We start from the raw sequence: 20,464 nt of genomic DNA, 5'->3' as shown, positions 1-20,464 counted from the left end.
ATCTCCATGAAAACATAACACACTGAATGCACATTTTAATTTAAATAAAAGTCTTAGGAAGAAAGTAATAGATTTGAAATTGTAAAACTCTTTATATACTTTTTTATTTCTGGGTTCTGACAGACCTAAGCTTGTGTTTGAGAAATTTCTGTAAGAGTTCATGCTGCAGAAAAACACTGTAACTTAGAAAGTGTGCACTTCTATCATAAAATGCTCAGTTTAATATTAATCTTGTCAGAATCAAAAAATTACAAACTAATTAGATTGACTGCTAAGAATTTAACTAAAACACACAAACAGATTTTGTTTCTTGTTTAAGCCTCAGTTTCGTCCTTTTTTCTACATTTTTTACAGTCTGAACACAATGCACTATATACCATTGTTATTATCCATCTATTATCTTGGTTTACTCAAGCATCACTTTTGATCATGAAATTGTCAAGAAAAACAGTAAAATGTAGCTTTTTGTCAAATAAGAGAAAATACTTTTAATGGACAAAATCCCAGTGAGCTAGTTATGTGTAGTTCGGCCGCGTATATACACGACTATTTGTTATATAAGATCTGATGGAGTAAAGAGAGTCGTACCTCCTCTAAGTGTATTGTAATCCGACTGTCAAAAACAGATTACTGTGTGTTTTAATGTCTTGAGAGGGTAAAATATTTACCTACTTTATGTGCCCCCGTTTCATTTCAGCTCAGTGTAAAGTTCTGTTGTGGTCTCTCTGCTCTCCTCTGTTTCGTTACATTTATGTTCCTGCAACCTACATTCTAGCCACCAGGGGGCAGAATAAAGACATTGGTCCTATAGGAAAATGGCTCAGACCGAAGTTAACAATTCCCTGATGGGTTTATTGTCTCAGTCACTCATTTGAGGTCATGTTCAATAAAACCACAGGTGATCTAAAAGGTCAATGTAGCTGCCATGAAGTCCCTGGATAAGATTTATATGGGCGTCATGTTTTGGTTAGTATGACTACAGATATCTGTGTTTAAGGCCCTAATGAGTAGACTTCACCTTCCAGACTCTGAAACATCCAGGGACTGTAGGAAAATTAGCCTGTATGGCTAAATCTGACACATGAATTTAAGAAGTTTTGTTAATTAATATGCATTATCCCTCTTAAATAAGTATAAACATAAACATACATTCATCTTTTACGCACACAAAGAGGAGCAGAGGAAAGGGGATAGGGTGAGATGACCCACTGTGGTGAGCCCTAACACACTCAGCCTATAGAAAACAACAGGACCCGATATGAGCGACAGAGATCACATACTTGGCAGGATAGTGGTCAGAGATCAAATCTGAGTGTTTTCCTATAGATTTCTATTGGATCTGAAGGCATTTTGCAAAACAGGTATCGCCCCCCAGTGGCCATTAAAAAGAATGCTGGTTTGAGGTACTTGTAGAGTTTTCAGATCTAGAAGCTATGCCTGACTGAAACTCGAGTCTATAACAGTAAAGGTGGCTACATCCATCTGTTTTGTACAGTTTATGCACTGAAATGTGTTGTTTCCATTAGAGTGCTAGCGAACAGGAGATGGCTGTGATGATGGCTCTCTAATACAAAATCCAGCCTCTAACTCCTTTAACGCCAGTTTGAAGTATTTTTATTTGAAGCTTTTCTTCCTTAATGAACATATAAAGAAAGCAATAAAAAAAAAAGACTCCATAACTTTTCTCTTTGTGTGTTTACAACCGTGTCCGCATTTATTTTTAGTATTTCTTCCCATACATATAAACAACCTGTACAAAATGGCCGACTTTTCCGCTTCTTTTTGCTTTCCTTTTTTGTTTGTTTGTCACAACATACAACTTGCATCATGGTAACAACAATCAGCAATATCATACACCCACTTTGCAATATTCAAACTAAACGTTTTCTGTGCAATACAAAATAAATGTACACATACTTTGATTTTTTTTTCTCCAAAAAAATAAAAAAATCGCTGTTATTTACAAATCCAACAAAAAGAAGTAAACATTCTCCACACCAGTTTTGCTTTTACGTTGAACTCAGAAGCGTGTTCTCTTATTATTAACATATTGTATACTTGTTTGTACAGATTGTTTTCTTTTTAATATTTCGTCTTCGTTTCGTGTGACTGAAAACAATAGAGCACCTATAATACTTACTACATGAAAAAGTTTAAAAACTGGTTCGATCCATCTACCTAACCTCGAAAGAAAATTTTGTTGTTTTTCTTTTTTTTTGTCTAAACGTACTGTAGTGTCGACGTTTGCCCCATTCAAGTATTAACCTGTATTAGAGGACTGTTAGTATTCAGTTATCGTCAGTAAGGCAGAAACGACATTTGCATGACATGAATGATTAAAATTTTGCAGTGTCCATTTTTTTTTTTATTACTCACTGCAAAATTTGAGTGTTTGCACATGAGCTGTTGTATGTAAAGAGTTAAAAAAAAAAAGTATTTAAAAAAGAACTTGTAAAGCAGGCGATCAGTTAACACCTGCTGATATCGTAGTTGCATCTGGGCAGAAATAAAGTGATGACACCAGACGAAATCTACAAACCACAAAAGCGACTTTACTACAACCAAAAAGTCTGACGTTTGTGAGAAATAAAATCTATACATATATTTACTTGAGATTCACACCTGTTTTATCGAACGTGACACGTCTAAATGTCCCTTCCTGTCGCTGTTGCTTCCCTTGTAATGTTCTCGTGTTGACTGAAGCTGTTCCTCTGCTTTATGTTTTTGTTTTTTTTTGTCTGTGGAAGAGGCAGTGTTTTATGGCAATAGAAAGTAGAAGTCACATGTGCATATCATGCTGCACTAATATAGTGCAATGTAGTGCCTGAAACAAAGCAAGGGTGGAGGCAAGCAGGCAGGCAGGCAGTAGTTTCCATGAACAACTGATTGCAGGCTACTCCTCCATCAGCATCATACAGATCGGTTTATCCCACAAACACAGGCCTGTGTGCCTCTGAATCAAGCCGGAAAAAAAAGAGAAAGAGAAGTAATGCCTCCCTTTTGTTCAAGACCGTAAAAGAGATTTGAGTCAAAACCCAGTTGAGGATTGAGAAAAAGGAATCCAAACCTTTTTATGGAGATTTTCCTCTCCCTCCTCCTCTTCCCTGCGGTGACTTTTGGCAACGTGCGAACCGTCAGAGCATCCTAAGCCTCCAGCTACTCAGCATTTTTAGGGACAAGCAGAAAAAGCGTGGGGGAAGAGCTGGAGCCTGCGCTGCCATGTTCAAAGACAGCAGGAGAGCTGGTTCTGTCTTCTGCGCCCAGCTTTTCCAGTGTCTCAAACAAGTCTTTCAATACAGAAATACTGGTGTGTAGGGGGCGAAAAAAAGGCATTTCCTTGAACACGCTGGAGGTCATAAAAGCTCTGCAAAAAGAAAATATTCGAGAAAACAAAAGAGGAGTGAATGAAGCTCTACTTGAAATGGTTAAACCCCACCAGTGTCTCTGCTAAGAGGATTTCCCGTCATTTCTGCGCTCCGTGACGTGTCCATTCACGCTGCAAACATCCATGTCGCTCACTGTAATGGCGTGATGAAGTGGGTCTCTGTGACAGGTGAAGTGCTGGGTGAAGCAGCTCGTGGAGGACTACATGTCCGTGTCCCCGTCGTAGGCGAGAGTCAGAGGTTTTAGTCGGTTATTCTGTTGTCTCTGTCTCTGAGGTCTCTTTGGCTTTTTGCTGTATGGAAAGATGAAAACGGGGTCAGAGTGGCACTTGAAACACAGCTCTGCTGTCACTCTAATCATGAAGTGTTTGGGTAAATGCGATGGCAGTTATGAGACACACAATGCAGGTGAGACGATGTCACAAACAGGGGAGGGAAAGTGTTTTGAAAAATGCAAAAGATGTCCATATGAATTGTGTTTTGCTTCCTAATTTTGGGGTTTTAGGGTTTTTTTGATCATCTAAAAAATAGCTGTTCCCAGTTTTAAGCTGATAGTGAACCTTCTCAAGTATCTCTAGTCCACAAATAAATTATCAATACTTAATGTAACGATAACCTTGATCTCTTTTGTTCTGAATCCCATGAAAATGACAAAACCAACGAGACTTCCTAAAAACCATTAAATTATTATTTAAGTCTTAATAAAAACGTTAGCAATTGTTCAAAAGTATTTCTTCACTTAAACTGTGTGTGTGCTTTTTTTTTTTTTTTTTAGACAATCATGGTGATATCTGACATAAGTAATGCTAAAAGTTCTGCAACACAATCAATAAAGAAAAAAAGACCCACACCTGATTAAATGTGGCTAATTTACCCATATAGACAATTTCCTTGGGAACGGCCTTGTTTTGATGACTCCCTGGAAGTCCCACTCTGACCATTAAACTGGGCACTCAAATCACATTTTACTACAAGCCTCATTCACCCAATGGAGTAGCCTGATCTCTTTGGTAGAACGGCTCATCTACCAGATGAGCTGTTCAACCTACTGAGCTACCTCTGCAAGTGTTGTGATTTCCTTAATTTTTGGAGAAAGAGCACTGAGTGGCCGGGAGCCAAATCATAAGATTAAGGCAGTTGGTGAATGTTTGTGGCTAAAATAGTCAGTATGCTGGCCCAGGATAGCATGTATCACAGCTCAGGTGGTTTGCTTGAATGCTTTCGTGCTTTTTTTTTGGGGGGGGGGGACCAGGATCAGATTACTACTGATGAACCTTGAAATGAAATTTAGGTCAGTTTGAAAAAAGCTAGTGAAAAATTGCAGAAGAGCAATTTAAGTTGTCAAAACAGGACTGGCCGATGATGATTTAAAAATGGTCCAGAGTTTAAATCAGGTATGGTTTTATTTATATAATATGGTTCTACTCACTCAATATTTGATTGCACCTCATATTAGGCTTCTGTATTTCAACCATTTCATCACTGGTTCTGATATTTCATGGGATTCAAATTCTGACAGAGCTACAAAAAAACCCTACGAATCAGGTTACCTTAAAAACTAAAAAGCTGTAGAGCCCAGACTACAGTCACTGTACTGGTTAACAGGTTTTACACAAACAGTTTTTTTTGTTGTTGTTGTTTTTGTGAGAAATGAGACTCATACATCTCAGTTTAAAAGCATGAAGAGCTATTAGTGAGTTAATATGCAGAGACGATCACATGCCCGACCTCTTCTACCAGAGAGGGAAAAAGCTTCTAGATGAAGCAAAGACACAAAGCTTTTCTCTGAGCTGTCAGTGCTGCTTAAACATCAGGGTGTGTCAAAGTAATGAGGTGTGTAATATTAGACATTTTCAGAAGCATCTGATATCCCATAGAGAACGGCTTTTGAAATCATTAAAGCCAATATTTAGTTCTGCTGTGTATTCTATCATTTAACTTCTATTGTTAAGATTTTTTTTTAATCTAGTTTTAACCAGAAGAAAAAGTCTAATTAATATTTCCTCCCAAAGCCAGAGTACGAGACATGTACCGAAATGCTTTCTGAAGCACTGGATTTGGTGAGGACAATCAGAGGAACACTCTAGGGAATTTCCTGTGAATAGTTTTTCTGATGAAGAGCTGATAAAGTCGCTGCAGAGTAAACGACAGCAAACGTTCAAGCAAGCAGCAAAAACGTGTTCATCAAACACCTCATCTGTAGTGATGCGTGATCACACTACAGCTCTAGCTGTTTGTTCTTAATAACAAAGAATCTTTTTCAGTTAAACGATTATTTAAAATAAAAAGTAAGAAGGTTAAAAAAAAGTTCATTAAAATTTCCTGATGTTAAAAGTGACGCAGAGCGTGTTTTAGGCCAAATCGAAGCAGAGTCAGAGTCAAAGAAAAGCACCAAAGGTTGATATTAAATTTATTTAACAAAATACTGATTGCTATTTGAACTTCTTATCTTCTTATCCTACTTTATAGATAATGGTCTTTTAAAGTAAAGGAACACAGAGGAACAAAGAGTGTTTATCTTGTAACAATAGTTGATTGGGAAGGAAATAAAGGGCATGTGTTACTATGGTTCCATCTTTGGCCACAAGAGGGCAGCGTGACATCGTCTTATTAAAGCACTTCAGCCTCGTGGAGATCTAAACCTGATTTAAACCTTGCCTGAAGTTAATACTTAAATGTCTCTTTAATGTCATCATCTCAGTCTGCTCATATTCTGCTTGGAGTTTAAACAAGATGATTATTCCCACACATTAACCCTCGTTTAAAAAAAAATTAAATGAGAGAAAAATAATTTTACACGAGCTCTGAGAAGTATGATGAAAGTATATGATGGTGAAGAACATGTCCACTGAAGCAATGTTATTTTTAATGTCATTTTTTAAACATTTGAAGTGTAACTTTTTTAATTTTTAACTTTTTTCCGCTCTGCTAACAAGTATTCACACATCCCACTAAATAAAACGTTTTGTTTTTTTTATATACATCACAGTTTTGTGATGAACACAATCTCTCTAAGTTGAGTTTATGATATGCATGAATAACTTTGTCCTAAAACAAATCAGCTGTAAAATAACTGCATTTATTCAGCAGTGCGGAGACTGCTGAATAAATTTACCCTACAGGAAATTTCTAATTTCCTGTATTTCTGTGAGGAATCAAATATTTTTACTAGTTGAAGTGTTCAGTTTTTCATACAAACATGTAACAAGCTTATGAAACAGGTAGGGATTTAAACCTAACTGTGTATTAAGAAAATTATCTATATTTTTGTCCATGTTTTTATTTGAAGTTGGGTTTTGTTTTGTTTTTTTACTTTTTGAGCCCTTATTTTAGTTTTTACAGTAACTTTATTGTCTGGGTCAGATTTAAAATGAGTTCAGAAAAGCACAATACAGCCATATGGACATCCCAGTCTCATAAACATAGCATTAATGCAGATGTTATTATTTATTTAAGCTGAGTAAAATGTTTTTCACGACTACTTTCAGTTGAGTTTAGTAACAATGGTGACTGTAACAATCGTGGCTTACGTCGCGTGAATGTAGCCGCTGTAACGCTTTTCTTCTTTATTGAAACCCTGATGTGAACAGTTGAACTGAGTGTTTTTAATGTTGCCATCTTGGTGTTTTAAAACTCTATTTTTGACTTTCCAAAATAAGCATCCTATTGTATTCACTAAGACTTGAATCTGGAGCCTTAGAACAAAAAACGAGTGTTTTTCGAGGTCATATAAGAACAGAGCGAAAGGTTTTTCTCCCAAAAAGTTTCAGTTTGTCTCTTTGTACAATCAGAGGAGTCGCCTCCTGCTAGCTGTTAAAAAAGAACGCAGGCTTAAGGCACTTACACCATCACTTCACTTATTTGACCTACAAGCTACGTCCGTCTACACCAAGTCTGTGGGTGGTAGCTGTAATTTTGAACTTTGGTCAGAGCTGACCTTTTCTCTGCAGTTTTTCAGTGTAAGCTGACTGCCTGCTGGCTCTTACTTTTTGTTGAGTACAGACACAGAAGTGGTTTCAAGTTCTTATTCAACCTCTTTACTCTCGAGCTGTCTTTTGGGATTCATGTTTAATATCTCGCTATTAGAGATTAGCTGGACCTGATAAGTATAAACGTCATCATTTAACAGGAAGTCATTATGTTGTTACAGATGTTACGTTCTTTGTTACTAAAAAGTGATGTCATATGGCGATAGTAGGCTTACTTTACAGCATACAACAGGGTAACCTGTCATCAAACACCAATGTTTCGTGGACTCTTTCTTGTCCTAAACAAATGGTTGACATCACTCTGTCATGTATCTTTTAGAGAAACACTATGGTTTGCAATCAGCTGTAATTATAAATTGGCTTTGTGATGTGTGTAGATTTACTTGGAGTGTGTGATTATAATTAAAATGAGGCGGTGGGTAGAGAAAAGGTCAGGGTGACTTAACATCAGTTTGTCTAAGAGCGCTAAAAGATCTCTACGAGAACTGAGAGAAACATATTCTGGGTGGTTTGCCCTCACCTGGACCAGCACCTTCACTGAGCCAGTCAGGCAGGACATGTGACACCTTGACAAAGGTCACAGGGAAAGCTCAGGGACTTGCAGGTACTTATACTGAAGGGTGTGTCGGGGTGGGGGCGAACCCTCCACATCCTCTTTAGCTGCTGCTGCTTTGAGCTAGGTCTTGGCAATCAGGGCAGGTGTAAGTCATCTCGTGTGCATTTTGGCCCATCCACACTGCCGTCCCATTGGCATCAGACTCTTGGGCCTTAAGTGAGCGATGCACCATAGCACAGTAGCTGCTGCTCTCACATGGGAAGGGCATGAAGCAAGCAAAATAAGTAAAGACAAAAAAAACCCAAAACAGGAATGATGTGAGGGAGGGGACGCTTGAACTCAGAGTGGGTGGGGGGTGAAAAATGTTAATAGTTTCATGAATGAGGATGAGGAGGATGATTATAGGGGAGATTAAACTCATCAACTCACCAAGCTAGGTATATCATAGACACTATGAATATGAGGAGCACAAAGGCTCCAGCTGCTACACCATACACCCACATCTTCAGCTTCCCATCTGTGGAGGAGGAAGCTCGTCAGTTTGTCTGTTTACACTTTGACATGGAACCAGAAGCCATTAAAAGGACTCTGTGAAGATTTCTGCAGTACTTTATAACAGTTAGGGACACACTGATCCAACTTTTTCCAGTTCCAATATGATAGAGAGACACTGGCTCAGAGTATCTGCCAAAACAGTATTGATCCTGTGACAAATTAATAAGCTATATTCCTCACTCTAAGGAAGAGACTTGGACTCATTCTTTTATGCGTAAGGGAATTTAATTTAATTTAATAGCCTAAATAAAAAAATAATATTTTTATTCATCATGCACTAGTCTCCCTTCAGCTCGCCGTGAGCGTCATTACTGTGATTTACAGCTGCACCAGCTTCTGCTTTCCAGCTCTGATGTGAGTGCATCACCTCTCATACAAACACGAGCATCCTGAGTGGAGTAAAGCTGACAACTGCCACTTCTTTTTGCTGCTTCCTTTAGAGGTCTCCACAACGGCTCATCTGTCTCCATCTCGCTCTCTCCTTCGCATCCTTTTCTGTCACAGCAGCCCTGCGTCTCCTCTCTCACTACATCCATGAATCTTCTCTATGTTCTTCCTTTTCTCCTCCTGCCCGGCAGCTCTATCTTCAAAATCTTTTGTCCAGTATATCAACTATCCCTCCTCTGCACATGTCCAAACCATCTCAGCCTTTCCTCCTTAACACGTGAAATAATAATAATCTGCTTTACCACACTGTGTTAGATTATTGTATTAATAATAAAAGGCTGCCAATGAGAAGGTGATACAGAAAGCACTGTCGATGTTGGAGCTTTTCAGTCGTGTCAAATCACTCAACCACAGTTTGAGGTGAAATATGTCTAAACTGGTGATGCTTTGCTGTTACTGTTGTAGCTCTCCTGCTAACAGCTGCTGATGTGTGCTGTAGTAATCGCAGACAAACATAGAATTATTGAACAGACTGGCCCACTGTCAACAATACCCGATCCTGCTTTTTGAATTAGGATGAATTAGGACTGATATAACATCCGATTCAAGTATTGGATCAGTGCATCCCTCTAATATCAATAAATAAATAAATCACATAGCTTGTGGTTTACAGTGTAATATCCTGAGAGTCAGGTACTTAACTGGGGGCATAGTGGAAGAGGCAAAAAATACCGGGAATGAGAAACCAGCGGAGCATGTTGTTATCCATAAACGGTGCTCTGTGTATTTTCTCAGGGTGCAGCAGCTTTTGTCAGATGGGCAGCGAAGTGCCAGAGCCTGACGGTTAAATGGGCCAGCCGCTGATTTCACACAAGTGATCTGTGATCATTGCTTACAGACTGCAAAGTGTACTAGTGTCCATTTCCCAAACTACTGTCATGTAAACATGTTGTTTCTTATTTTTTTTGTAATTAGTAGAATGTGTCAGAAATAATGGAGTGGTAATTTACTAACTCTACACGGGGTAGAAATGGACTCAAATAGACTGAAATATTAAATGAAATCTGAATTTTTCCTTTATAGAGACCATGTCTTAAACAGAGCTGGAGCCAAAATAAATCTCAGCACTGTAAGAAAATATTTTCAGCCAGTTTAGTCATTTCATTTAGAATAATAGATATTTTGTCAGATTACGTTTTGTTAAAACTTAAAGAACCCCAGTCGTTTTCTTTCCGAGCTCCTTAGACGAGCACAACTCTGACGTCAGACCAGAAAACCGAAGCTGGCACATACAGGACAAATCAGTGACGCCGTGGGGCATTATGACTGTCAAACACGTACCCATCATCTGTTTTTCTTTTTCCAGCTTACAGTCGTGTTTATGCAATGTCATTAGTACCCTGTAAGTACTCTGTGTGTACTCAGTAAGCATGCGGCACTTGCAGAAAATATTGAAGTGTCGATTTCTCAAACATGCCCGATTGCTTTTCTCTTGTTCCCAAAGTTGACCTGATCACAGTGCAAATCACAAGCTATATAATCTAGTTGCATCTTTATTTATATCTTACTGTAGTGAAGTATAACAGCAAGCATTGTATTGCAAAACAAGCAAGCATATGGAAGATAAACAATGCAAAAGTTACTGTAAGTGATGGTTTGTGGATGTGGAAGTGTTTGCTCCTGAGACACTTTAACTCAATCTGTTCTGTGCTCTCGCATCCTAAATGGTTCTCGCATGCATCATCAGTCACAACGCTCCGTGCAGACGCCGCTCTCAAACGTTAATGTAGCGGAAGTCAAGAGCAGGTAGGAAAGCGTCATCAGTGCATCCAAAAGGACTCGTGTGATATTACATATGTTGGGTTTATTTCATACAAAGCTGCAAGTACAAGCTAACATTAATTCAGCACTGTCAACACTAAATCCGCCCAAACATACTGAAAGTAAAGCACGTCCCGCTGTTGTCATGTGAAAACCTCTCAGCTTTATGTCTTAACTTCACTGCAAGGATTATGTGGAGCTCTGTAGGTTGGAAAAAGTCAGACACTGGACTCGGAAATCTTTTCCCTTCAGCCACGCTAACAGAAACTTGAAACGGAGGAGTTTTTATTATTCTCTGCACATTCTTTACTTTACAGATACATGTCTACCATCACTGTAAGCAAAGGCTTGCTTTGGAAAGGATGCAATAGTTGTGCCTACATTCACTTTTCTGTGGAAAGAAAAGCTTGTAAAGCAGCACTTTAAGTAGTTCCCCAACACATGGCATTTTAAAGATTAAATGGGGGTGCTGTTATGGTTTTTCTTATTTTCTGTCATATCACTGCATGTCAAAGATGGGGGGAGTTTTCATTATTAAAACCAGCTCTGGCTGTGAGCACAGCAGCCTCATACATCTGCTGTTTGTGAGAAGCCGTCAATCAGACGAAAACTGGCTGAAAGTGCAGGTGGCCTAAAAACAGGAACCAGAAAGGTTGTTTTAAGACGGCGGATGAACTGAGGGGCTAGACAGAGGCCATGTATAAGATAAATACGGATCATTTTGACCTGTGAAACATACAAAATTACTCTAGTAGAGTCCAAGAAATACAGTATAGAGGTGCAAATGAGCATTGGAGATGCCTTTTAAAGGTTTTCACTTGACAGCAGCAAAACAATTGTATTCTCCTTGCATTTGTGATGTTTGTTAACACTGACGATAACCTGTAGTTTGGTAAACAGTGATATGAATCTGCATAAGGTGTGATGAGTGTGTGATGGTCTGACCTGGTCCATAGGGCTGCAGGTACCAAGTTCGCCCGTTGCGTCCGGGCTGGATGGTGGTGGGCAGTGTGGGGTTAATGGCACGACTGGTCTTCACATCCCCTTTTTTGTCCCCTGCTGTGGGGATCTCCAGGATGGGGATGGGGGCACACTGGTCCAGCTGCCCAGTGGATGACAGCACTTCTGTGAAGCCTTCCTCGCACATGCAAATACCAGCCTGCAGGGGGCAGCGCAGATTCATATATGATTTAAGCTGGAGTGACAGTACAGTGCTTGGAGGGATGTTAAACAAGCTAACCTGAAAGTGAATTAATTCATGAGGAGTGTTCAGAAGAGTCCTGGCTGGTATGGCAGCATGGCCGACCTGTTACTGTTTGAAGACGGGTTTAACTGCTGCACTGAGGCCACCACGTGTTGACATTTCTCATTCATTTACAGTCAATCAAGATAAAAGCAACCATTTCAGAGCTGTTTGTGACTTGCCGTAGCCTCATTCCCATATACCGTATTTTCTGCTAATGCCTGTTTCCAATTCAGCAGGAACAATAATAGTCTGTGCTGCAGTTTGAGGGCCATTTAAGCATTGCTTTGCACTCAGAGTCACCTGCTGTATGTTCACCGAAACACTTACAGTCACATGTATGACCCCAGGTTGGGCATTAACCCCTTAAATCCAAGTGTGTCATATTTGATGCATTACTTTTTGAGAGCTTCTACATCATCAGTGCTAATCCCCCTCCCCTGAAAAACCTCAATAAATTGCACAATTCATTTTTAAGCAATAATTTAAAAGATGTAGCAAATATGACAACAATTAAGAATCTCACATGCAAATTAATATTTAATTCAAAATGTCAGAAGGTTCAATAAACACTATTTTAATGCCTTGCTCAAAGGCTTTTTAAATGTGGTAAATTAACAAAACTTGTACTGTGGATGTGGATGATTCGCCAACTAGACAATTAAATGTTGCTGCCCTCACTTGTCAGCAACAGAAATACTACTCTGTTAATTATTCATGTTTTTTATTAATGCACACAAAGTAGAGAAAGAGAAAACCTGCAGAGCTCTATAGTATTATAATGTCAACAATGAGCATTTGTATATGAGCTGTGCTGACTAAACTGGCAATGCATAGATGCATTGTGCATGGACGCGTGGAAGGAAAGAAGGCTGCTGTCGTCACTGCTAATGTTAGGTTACGTTGCCAGGTGTAGCTAACGTCATGCATGTGCAGTGTTATGCACAGTGGCATTTGAAATAAGCTGTGATTAATTCCTCTTAAATATACACGTGATTTGTGTACAGACAAAGTTTAACTGCCATTAGATTTTGCTTAAACTGGACTGTTTTCTGATATGTATGGCATCAAACTGGGTATGTTCTTGACTATGTTCGACCCTCAAAGTCCAGTTTATTTGACTGGTGTAACTGGTGCGTACGGGACTGTAGCCTGGCTGGTTTGAAGAGGTGGGCCAGGTCACAGTGAGGTCAGACACTTGCACACCTAGTGCGGTCAGCCAAGTGTGGAAGTCCGATGATTTCTCAACAACTGCAGGCTCTGTGAAATTCGCTCCAGTGTGGCCACATAAAAATCACAACGTTTGAGATGCTTAGACAGACTGTACTCAGGACTCGGATCGTTAAGCGCAGTGTGAGCGCAGGCCAGCAGGAAAGTGGGGACGGGGCACAAGGCAACCAAGCCTAGTGTGAACACAGTCTTTCACTTGGCTAGTCAGATATTTGTCGAGGTGTAATTTCATCGTCGTCTTGGACGCTGCAGTTTGTGACACCACTGAACTGCCTTCTCCACACACAGAGGTGTTTTTGGTATTTAGTATGCCCTCACTCATATTAACAGGGTTACAAAAATATAAGAAACACCCATCAGTGTTATGTAATCCATTCCCACAGCACAACAAACCTTCAGAGTGACCATAAACACCTGTCTGCACAACTGAACATTACTACCACGATGAAGAGAGGATTTACTGTACGACTGTTGTCTTACACTGCATTAGGTTTTAGCTGAGTGTACCTAATAAACTGTGTGAGCGCAGTTTTTTTCACCCTCGTCTGGGGATTGAATGGGTGACCTCAGAAGTCCTGACCCTGCTTCTCATCCGATCGTTTTGACCTGATTATTCAGCGGTTACGTAAGGCGGCTGGCTGTACGAGCTACTACAGCTGGTAACCTGTCTTCATTGCTAGGTCAAGAGTTGTTTCTAAAAGCTATTCAAGCCTGGAAAATAGATCACTCTGTGATTTGCCAGCTGCCGTGTCTGTGAGACAAAAACTTTACATGATTTTGATGAAGTGTAGTTGAATTACACAGTGGAGCAATGGGTTTTACATCTTCCTGCTGCTATCATTTTATTCCCTGCTGCATTCAAATTTAATTCAGTGTGTCACAGTGTTTGCACAGACTACCATTCATCCAGGAAAGCTGTGCTTTAGGGTTTAGGAAAATTGATCTTTTATTTTTGAGTTTATTGTGATATGAGGACAAAATCCACTCACCTCGCTGCAGAAAGACTTTGGCATGAGGCAGGGCGGGTCACAGGAGCTGTTGTCCTCTGGAGGGTTCATTGGAGGACAACCTCCTGTGAAAGAGACACCAGCATGAGATTGAGTACATTTTAATACGATCACACGAGCATAATCGCTTCGTCTCCACGTTTAGAACGTAACACTTGGGGTTATTTCACAGCATGTACTTTCATCTGCAATAATAACTCAGTAAATCCAATGTTTCCAGGTTTATTTTAAAAACAATTTTATGTGTTGATGTGTTAAACGGAGATGAAAAGCTGTACCGGCTTGCCATCGCCCACCACCTTAGATCAATATAGAAATAAGCGCCTAGGTTTTTTTTTTTTCCTTCAGTTATATTTCTGACATTTTGTGTAAATTTTACCTCCTACATAAAATTGCCACCAATGGTTTAGGCTTACAGTTGAGCTTAAGAGCGGCTGCAACCTCCAGTTTCTCACTTTAAAGAAAAATTCAGCTGCTCTATTTATTATTCACACTCCTGTAGGACAGTGTTTTCTGATCTTTTCTAGCTCGAGACCCCTTTAAAGAAGACTAAAGCGTACTTGCAAGTCCTTGACAACAGTTTGATTTCTTAAGCTCAAACATAATGTAATTTTAATGTGTTTTTTCATTTTATTTATAGACGTGAAGTTGAAACAATTCTAATCAGTTGTGTCATTTAATAAGAACACATCCAGGAAGTATGTATAATATAACAACATGGGTATTGAGAAGTTGCAGTTAGTTTTTTATTTATTTTTTTAAGTTTTATGGGATAAAAAAAACACTTGATAATAAAATCATCAGAACAAATAATTATAAATGTGATCATTAGTTGCAGAGACTCCAAAAAGTCAAATGGTGAAAAAATATGACAAAAAAAAAGGGGCAATTGAACCTTCAGCAACTCTGCTGCAGACCTCCAGACTCAAAGTAGAGCAATTATGCTTTTTACCCCCCACTCCATCCATATTTGTATTTTATACTAGAACATTTTTTTACATGACTGTCTGTATAATGGTCATAATAATGCTTATCTCTCCCATACTGCTTCAAAGAGCTTCAAAGCCATCTACTTGTCACTGCTACGCTGATGATACACAGATGTGCTTCTCTGTTGAGACTAACAACCTCAGCAGCCTCGTCTACCTCAGTGAACGATTTGAAAAACATACTAATTGTCACGGTTCTGGGTCTGTTGGACCCAGTATTTTGAGTTTATTATGTTTTGGTTTATTTTTGCATCATGGATTGTTTCTTGTTCTCTTGTTGTGGTTGTGATGATTATTATTAGAGTTTCATGTTTCTGTTATCCATGTTTTAGGAATTGTATTCATGTATAGTTCAGTTCCATGTGTCGTTTTCTGTCTCTCTGTGTTGAGTCCGTGTCTCTGAGTTGTGATTCATGTTTCCTGTTTTATTGTGAAAGTCTTTGTCTTGTTAGTGTGTGCAGCTTGGTCCCCCCCGTCTCGTTAGCTCTGATCTCTCCTAGCTGTGTCTCCCTCCTGTTGCCCATTCCCTCATTACTACCCTGTGTATTTAAGCCCTGTGTTTTCCTGTGCTCGGTGTCGCGTCGTACCCTCAGATCCTGCCTGTGTGTTCCAGTTAGTGTTTTCCTGTTTGGTTTCTGTTTTGTCGGTGCCAGCAATAAAGCTGTGGTTTTCAGTTATATTTCCGTCTCAGAGTCCTGCACTTGGATCCACATCTCCACCTGCCCGCACACAGAGCCCTGACACTAATATTTACTAATGTTTCAAAATTCCTCAATCTCAGTCCTAGCATAACTGAGCTTGTTGAATGAAGTCAATCATGTGATCGGTCTGCTCATCAGAAATGTCAAATCTTCTGCTAAAACAAAACAAACCTTTGTATTATTTTGGCCATTTGAATTTTGCATTCGCTCTTTTTTTCTTTCATCTTAAGCAAAAATCAAAACTTTAATGTTCTCATTTAATCCAAAGGTGAGCACACTTTTGAGGTTGCAACTCCTAAACAGTCCTCCAAAGCCCACCAGGTCAGCTAAATCTGTGCGGTTTGTTATTATTTCTAAAACAAGCTGTTTTCGCTCCTCTCCCTCAGTCAGCTTTCTTCTGATTGTCTGCCCCCTTTAAAAAATGGGGTTCAAACAGCGGGTGGGGGTATTTGCTGCTGCGCTCACAGACAGCAGAAGCAACTGTGTGAAACAAATGTTTGGAGCAGCTTTTTTGGAGTTCCTTACCAGTGACATTGAGTCCATCTGAGCGCTGACACCAGATCAACGGCCGGGTGGAATTTGGGCCAATGCTGCTGAACCATTTGTAGTCGAAACATTCACCTCCTGAAAGCAAAACACAAAAACAGTCAACAACTGTGAAGGCTGTACTGAGTCAGGCAGTGGTGACCATTAATCATGAGAGACACCAGATTAATAAAGCAGCTGCTAAGTTGTGGTTGTATAATAGGCTGCTGACACATAATATGACCGTGTCGTCTCAAAAGGGTCCAGTTCAATGTTTTAATCTTCAGTAAGAGCTTTTGCTTAATGACTTTTTATCAGTGCTATTATGACTTTATCAATATCTCCATCAGTGCAGTAAATGACTGTATTTCCCTGCGGAGTCCTGTGTAACCAATCATCAGTCCAGCCAATTCAGCGGGAGTAAATGAACAATTTAACCTTGAACAAAAGACAGAGCTATTCTCCACAGACGTGGGTACAGTATCGCTGCTCCCGTCAGTGGTACGCCTCTATCTGCCGCCGTACAGGATGAATCCTCTGCGGCTGAGAGGACTTCACCTTTTATGTACTTTACTCTTCTCATTTCTCTCTTTCTTCCTTGCTCCGCTAGAGCTGAAGTCATTTTTCACACGTGTTAAGTTATCATTGAATCACTCACTTCGGCTGGCACTTCCCACCATCTTTTATGAGCAGACTGGAGTTGTACTAACACAGAAACATTTCTCAGGAGAAGCGCAGAAGTTTTTTTTCATCCTTTTTTTTCTGGAGGCAGAAATAATGTCAGTAGTAGTCCCAGATATGAGAATATCTGTAAGAACTGAGAAAGGCGATGGATGATTTTCAGCCATATTAACTGAAAAGAAGAGTAATTACATTCAAGCTTTTTAAACTTTCATATCAAACTGTGCCAATTGCACACATTCACTCTACAGTGGCTGCTAAGCCGCTAAGCGAGGTGCTGTCTATACCTGGCAAAATCACAGCACCATGGTCACTAATAAGAGGGGAAGTTAATGTCATTCAGGTTTGCTGGGGCGTGCTTTCGGCTGCTCCCTTAATTCCCAGCAGGTCACTAAAGCAGATAGATCCACATATTTGATTTGGCACAGATTTACACCCTCCCACTTATTCAGGGTCGGGGACATCACTTGGAGTACCTTCTTGTGACATCCTGAAACTGGGTTTGTGGTCTCCTCCCACTCTTGAATCAGGCTCTTTGGTGTGCAGTGCAAATGTCTTAACTACAAAAGCATCTTTCAAGCTTGCTGGTTGTGGGCCGTATAAACTCTAGTAACACTTTTAAACCAGCATTCATTTTTAATAAATGGATTTTTGTGTTCATAGAACTTTTTTTTACTTCTAATAATGAAATGATAGACTCCAGCACACCTCTGCTAGCCCGAATTGGAAAAGCAGAACAAAAAATGGATGAATATTTTACACTAATTATTGCTAATGGTAGAATTTGTTACTTTGTTTTATCTTTAGTGATATAATTATAGCTTTGCAAATAACACATTTTATAATGAGATAACATTTAGGTGTGCAGGATTAACTTTGGCACATGTGAGGATATTTGAACCCAAATGTTCCCTTAACCCTTTAAGACCTACCATAGAACCAAGTCCGCCAGAGCTTATATTATATTTTTACATGTTGTAGAGTCATTTTTGGGAGCATTTCAATTTGCTATACATCAATACAACCATTACAGCCCAAATTCTAATAATATATATGCATTAAGTGCATAGTAATTACATAAATTGCAAAAAAGTGCAATAAACTACAAAAAAATTGAAAATCGTTTTTGTTTTTTAACATATATTTGTAGTTAGAGAAATTTAAGAGGCTTATCCCTCAAAACTGTAAATACAAAAAAGTTGCACAAAATAGTTTCCCACCACAGGAAATTTATTTTGAGTGTCTTCATAGTTTTATTTTTGAAATACACTAATTTCTATACACTGCAGGAAAAACGAAAATAAATATTATAGTGCAAATTTGCAAAAAAGCAGCATATGCATCAAAATAAACTATTTCCAGCAGTGCAATATGAGTCCTAAGCATCCCAGAAACGACACAGAAAGTCATAAAGTCAAACATAACTTTTAAAAACACCAGTAAAGGCTCATGAGGCCCTGATGGTAAAAAACTACATTTCCGCGAAAATGACGTCACTTTCGGTTTCGGGCAGGTCATGGCGGACATGCGATAGTTCGCGCTGATGGACTAGGAAGTGTTATGAACAGCTGATTGGATCGGCAAAGCGTGTTTCTGGAATATTATGTTTTTGTTGCTGCATGTGCTTTTTATGCAGCGTTTGCAAAGCTTTATGTGGAAGGAAACTGTGACCGAGGACAAGCTGATGGCTTAAGATGTAAGTACAACTCCGGTTTCTTACGTGGTTGCAGAGCTACCGGGATTTAAAAATAGTTACGCAAAACGGAGCGTGCCCGCTCTGACCGGTTTGAAAGGGTTAATGGACCTCAGCAGTTTTTGATGTACAAACTGAACCAATCAGCTGGTGGTGATAGAGCACTATAGCACTGAAATAAAGTATAACGTGTCTAAAAATGCTCGTAGGTGTCTTAAACCCATCATGTACTCTATTTACTTACTGAGATTTTAAACTTTTAAACGTGTCCAAAGTTAAACTTGTAATGAGGACTTTGTGGGATTTAACAAACATAAAAAATGTTTGTTTGGATGCTTAAGCAGAAAAATGTTGCAAATATGGATGTTTCTGCAAATAAGCTGGAATGGCCACAAAATCCCTTATACACGTGTTCAATCAGGCAGCACAAAACAAATCTATATCACCACAGTGTGCACAGTGAGCACCCAACATCATTGTTGCCTATTTATCCATCCATAACCGCTTATCCAGCTAGGATCACGGTGAGCCTGAGTCTATCCCTGCCACTTTGGAAGAAGGTTGCACTCTGGACAGGTCGCTGGTCCATCATGGATACAGATACTTTCTATCTCTGGTACACTAAGAATACCAGAGATATAAAGCCAGGCATTGGCATTGCAGCCAATTTAGAATCACCTATTAAACTAACATGCCCAAAATGAACAAACGATCTCTTTATTGCAAAATTTTACCAGCTTAATGAGATGATGAATTCTTGAGCTACAGCCAAAAGTGAATTTTGCGAGATGAGAATGCCCTTTGATGAGTGATCAATAAATCTACTGAAGAAAATCCTTCTAATAGTTTTGAACATAATGAACGTGTCGATGAGTCTCACATGTTTCTGGTTTCCTGGAGAATAAATGTCTGATTTTTACCTTCTTATAAATTCAGATTCAAGTTGCAAATTTCAAATTTAAATGCCTACAAATGGAGGGACTCGTGTTTCATTAAGGTTTTGCTTTTATGTCTCTGGAGCTGCTGAAAAGCAGTCAGCAGCTTTGTTGCTTTTGTTCTTCAAATGATTGTGATTATTGCATTGAAGTAAAAGTGCTGGTCATTCCGTCATTCTGCGTATACTGGAGACACGAAGCACAGTAAGAATTACTGTAAAACAGAACGACTTTAACAGCAGAACAACAGTGTTGTTTTTGTTTTTCTCAAGCCTGGAGCCTCACATCAAACCTTCCTGTCCCTCCATCCCCAGCCTCTCTTTCTCCATCACCGCCTTCTCCTTCCCTGCCTCCACTCTCTCATCCTCCTCCGCCTCCACTAGTCTTGGCTGGGCCACTCCTCCCCCCGTGCCTTGAGTGAAGCTGTGAAACCAGGTCATGCTAGCGAAGACTGCTGTGGGGCTGTGTACAGTAACGAGGGATGTAAGGGGGAATTACAGTACACTGTGTGTTGAGTTTTGTCGTAGTGATTCACAACGCTGGGTCTAATGGGTGATTAATGCAGCAGAGGGAATCGCAGAGATCACTACTGTAAACGAGCATCTGGGTTTCAAACGTTTGAAAATCTGACTCGAGGAATCCCATCTGGGAGAGCAACAATTGACCCGGCATAATGGGAAAGACAAACAATAGCAGTTAGTGTCTTTTTCTTCTCGATTGTGTATCGGGCATGATAGGGAAGCAGCCCACTGGTTAGCACTGATGCCTC

The 20,464-nt window shown here is 39.5% G+C and overlaps 1 protein-coding gene across 1 annotated transcript in view; it reads right to left on the bottom strand.

Moving 5' to 3' along the window:
* Positions 1–1,690: 1,690 nt before the first annotated feature.
* Positions 1,691–20,464, bottom strand: part of thsd7ab (thrombospondin, type I, domain containing 7Ab) — a 214,462-nt gene continuing 195,688 nt past the window's right edge. The window contains exons 27-31 of the mRNA XM_087848450.1: positions 16,387–16,485; positions 14,154–14,236; positions 11,637–11,850; positions 8,358–8,445; positions 1,691–3,676 (exon numbers count right to left, since the gene is read on the bottom strand). Of these exons, the coding sequence (XP_087704576.1) occupies positions 3,586–3,676; positions 8,358–8,445; positions 11,637–11,850; positions 14,154–14,236; positions 16,387–16,485 (575 nt within the window). The 3' untranslated portion in view covers positions 1,691–3,585. The remainder of the gene's footprint in view (positions 3,677–8,357; positions 8,446–11,636; positions 11,851–14,153; positions 14,237–16,386; positions 16,486–20,464) is intronic.

The sequence above is a fragment of the Neolamprologus brichardi genome, chromosome 11 (assembly GCF_056152115.1).
Source record: "Neolamprologus brichardi isolate AB-2024 chromosome 11, ASM5615211v1, whole genome shotgun sequence".
In the NCBI taxonomy this organism is placed as follows: domain Eukaryota; kingdom Metazoa; phylum Chordata; class Actinopteri; order Cichliformes; family Cichlidae; genus Neolamprologus; species Neolamprologus brichardi.
Note: the sequence above shows the minus strand (reverse complement) of the source record. Positions and strands in the feature narration are given on the sequence as shown.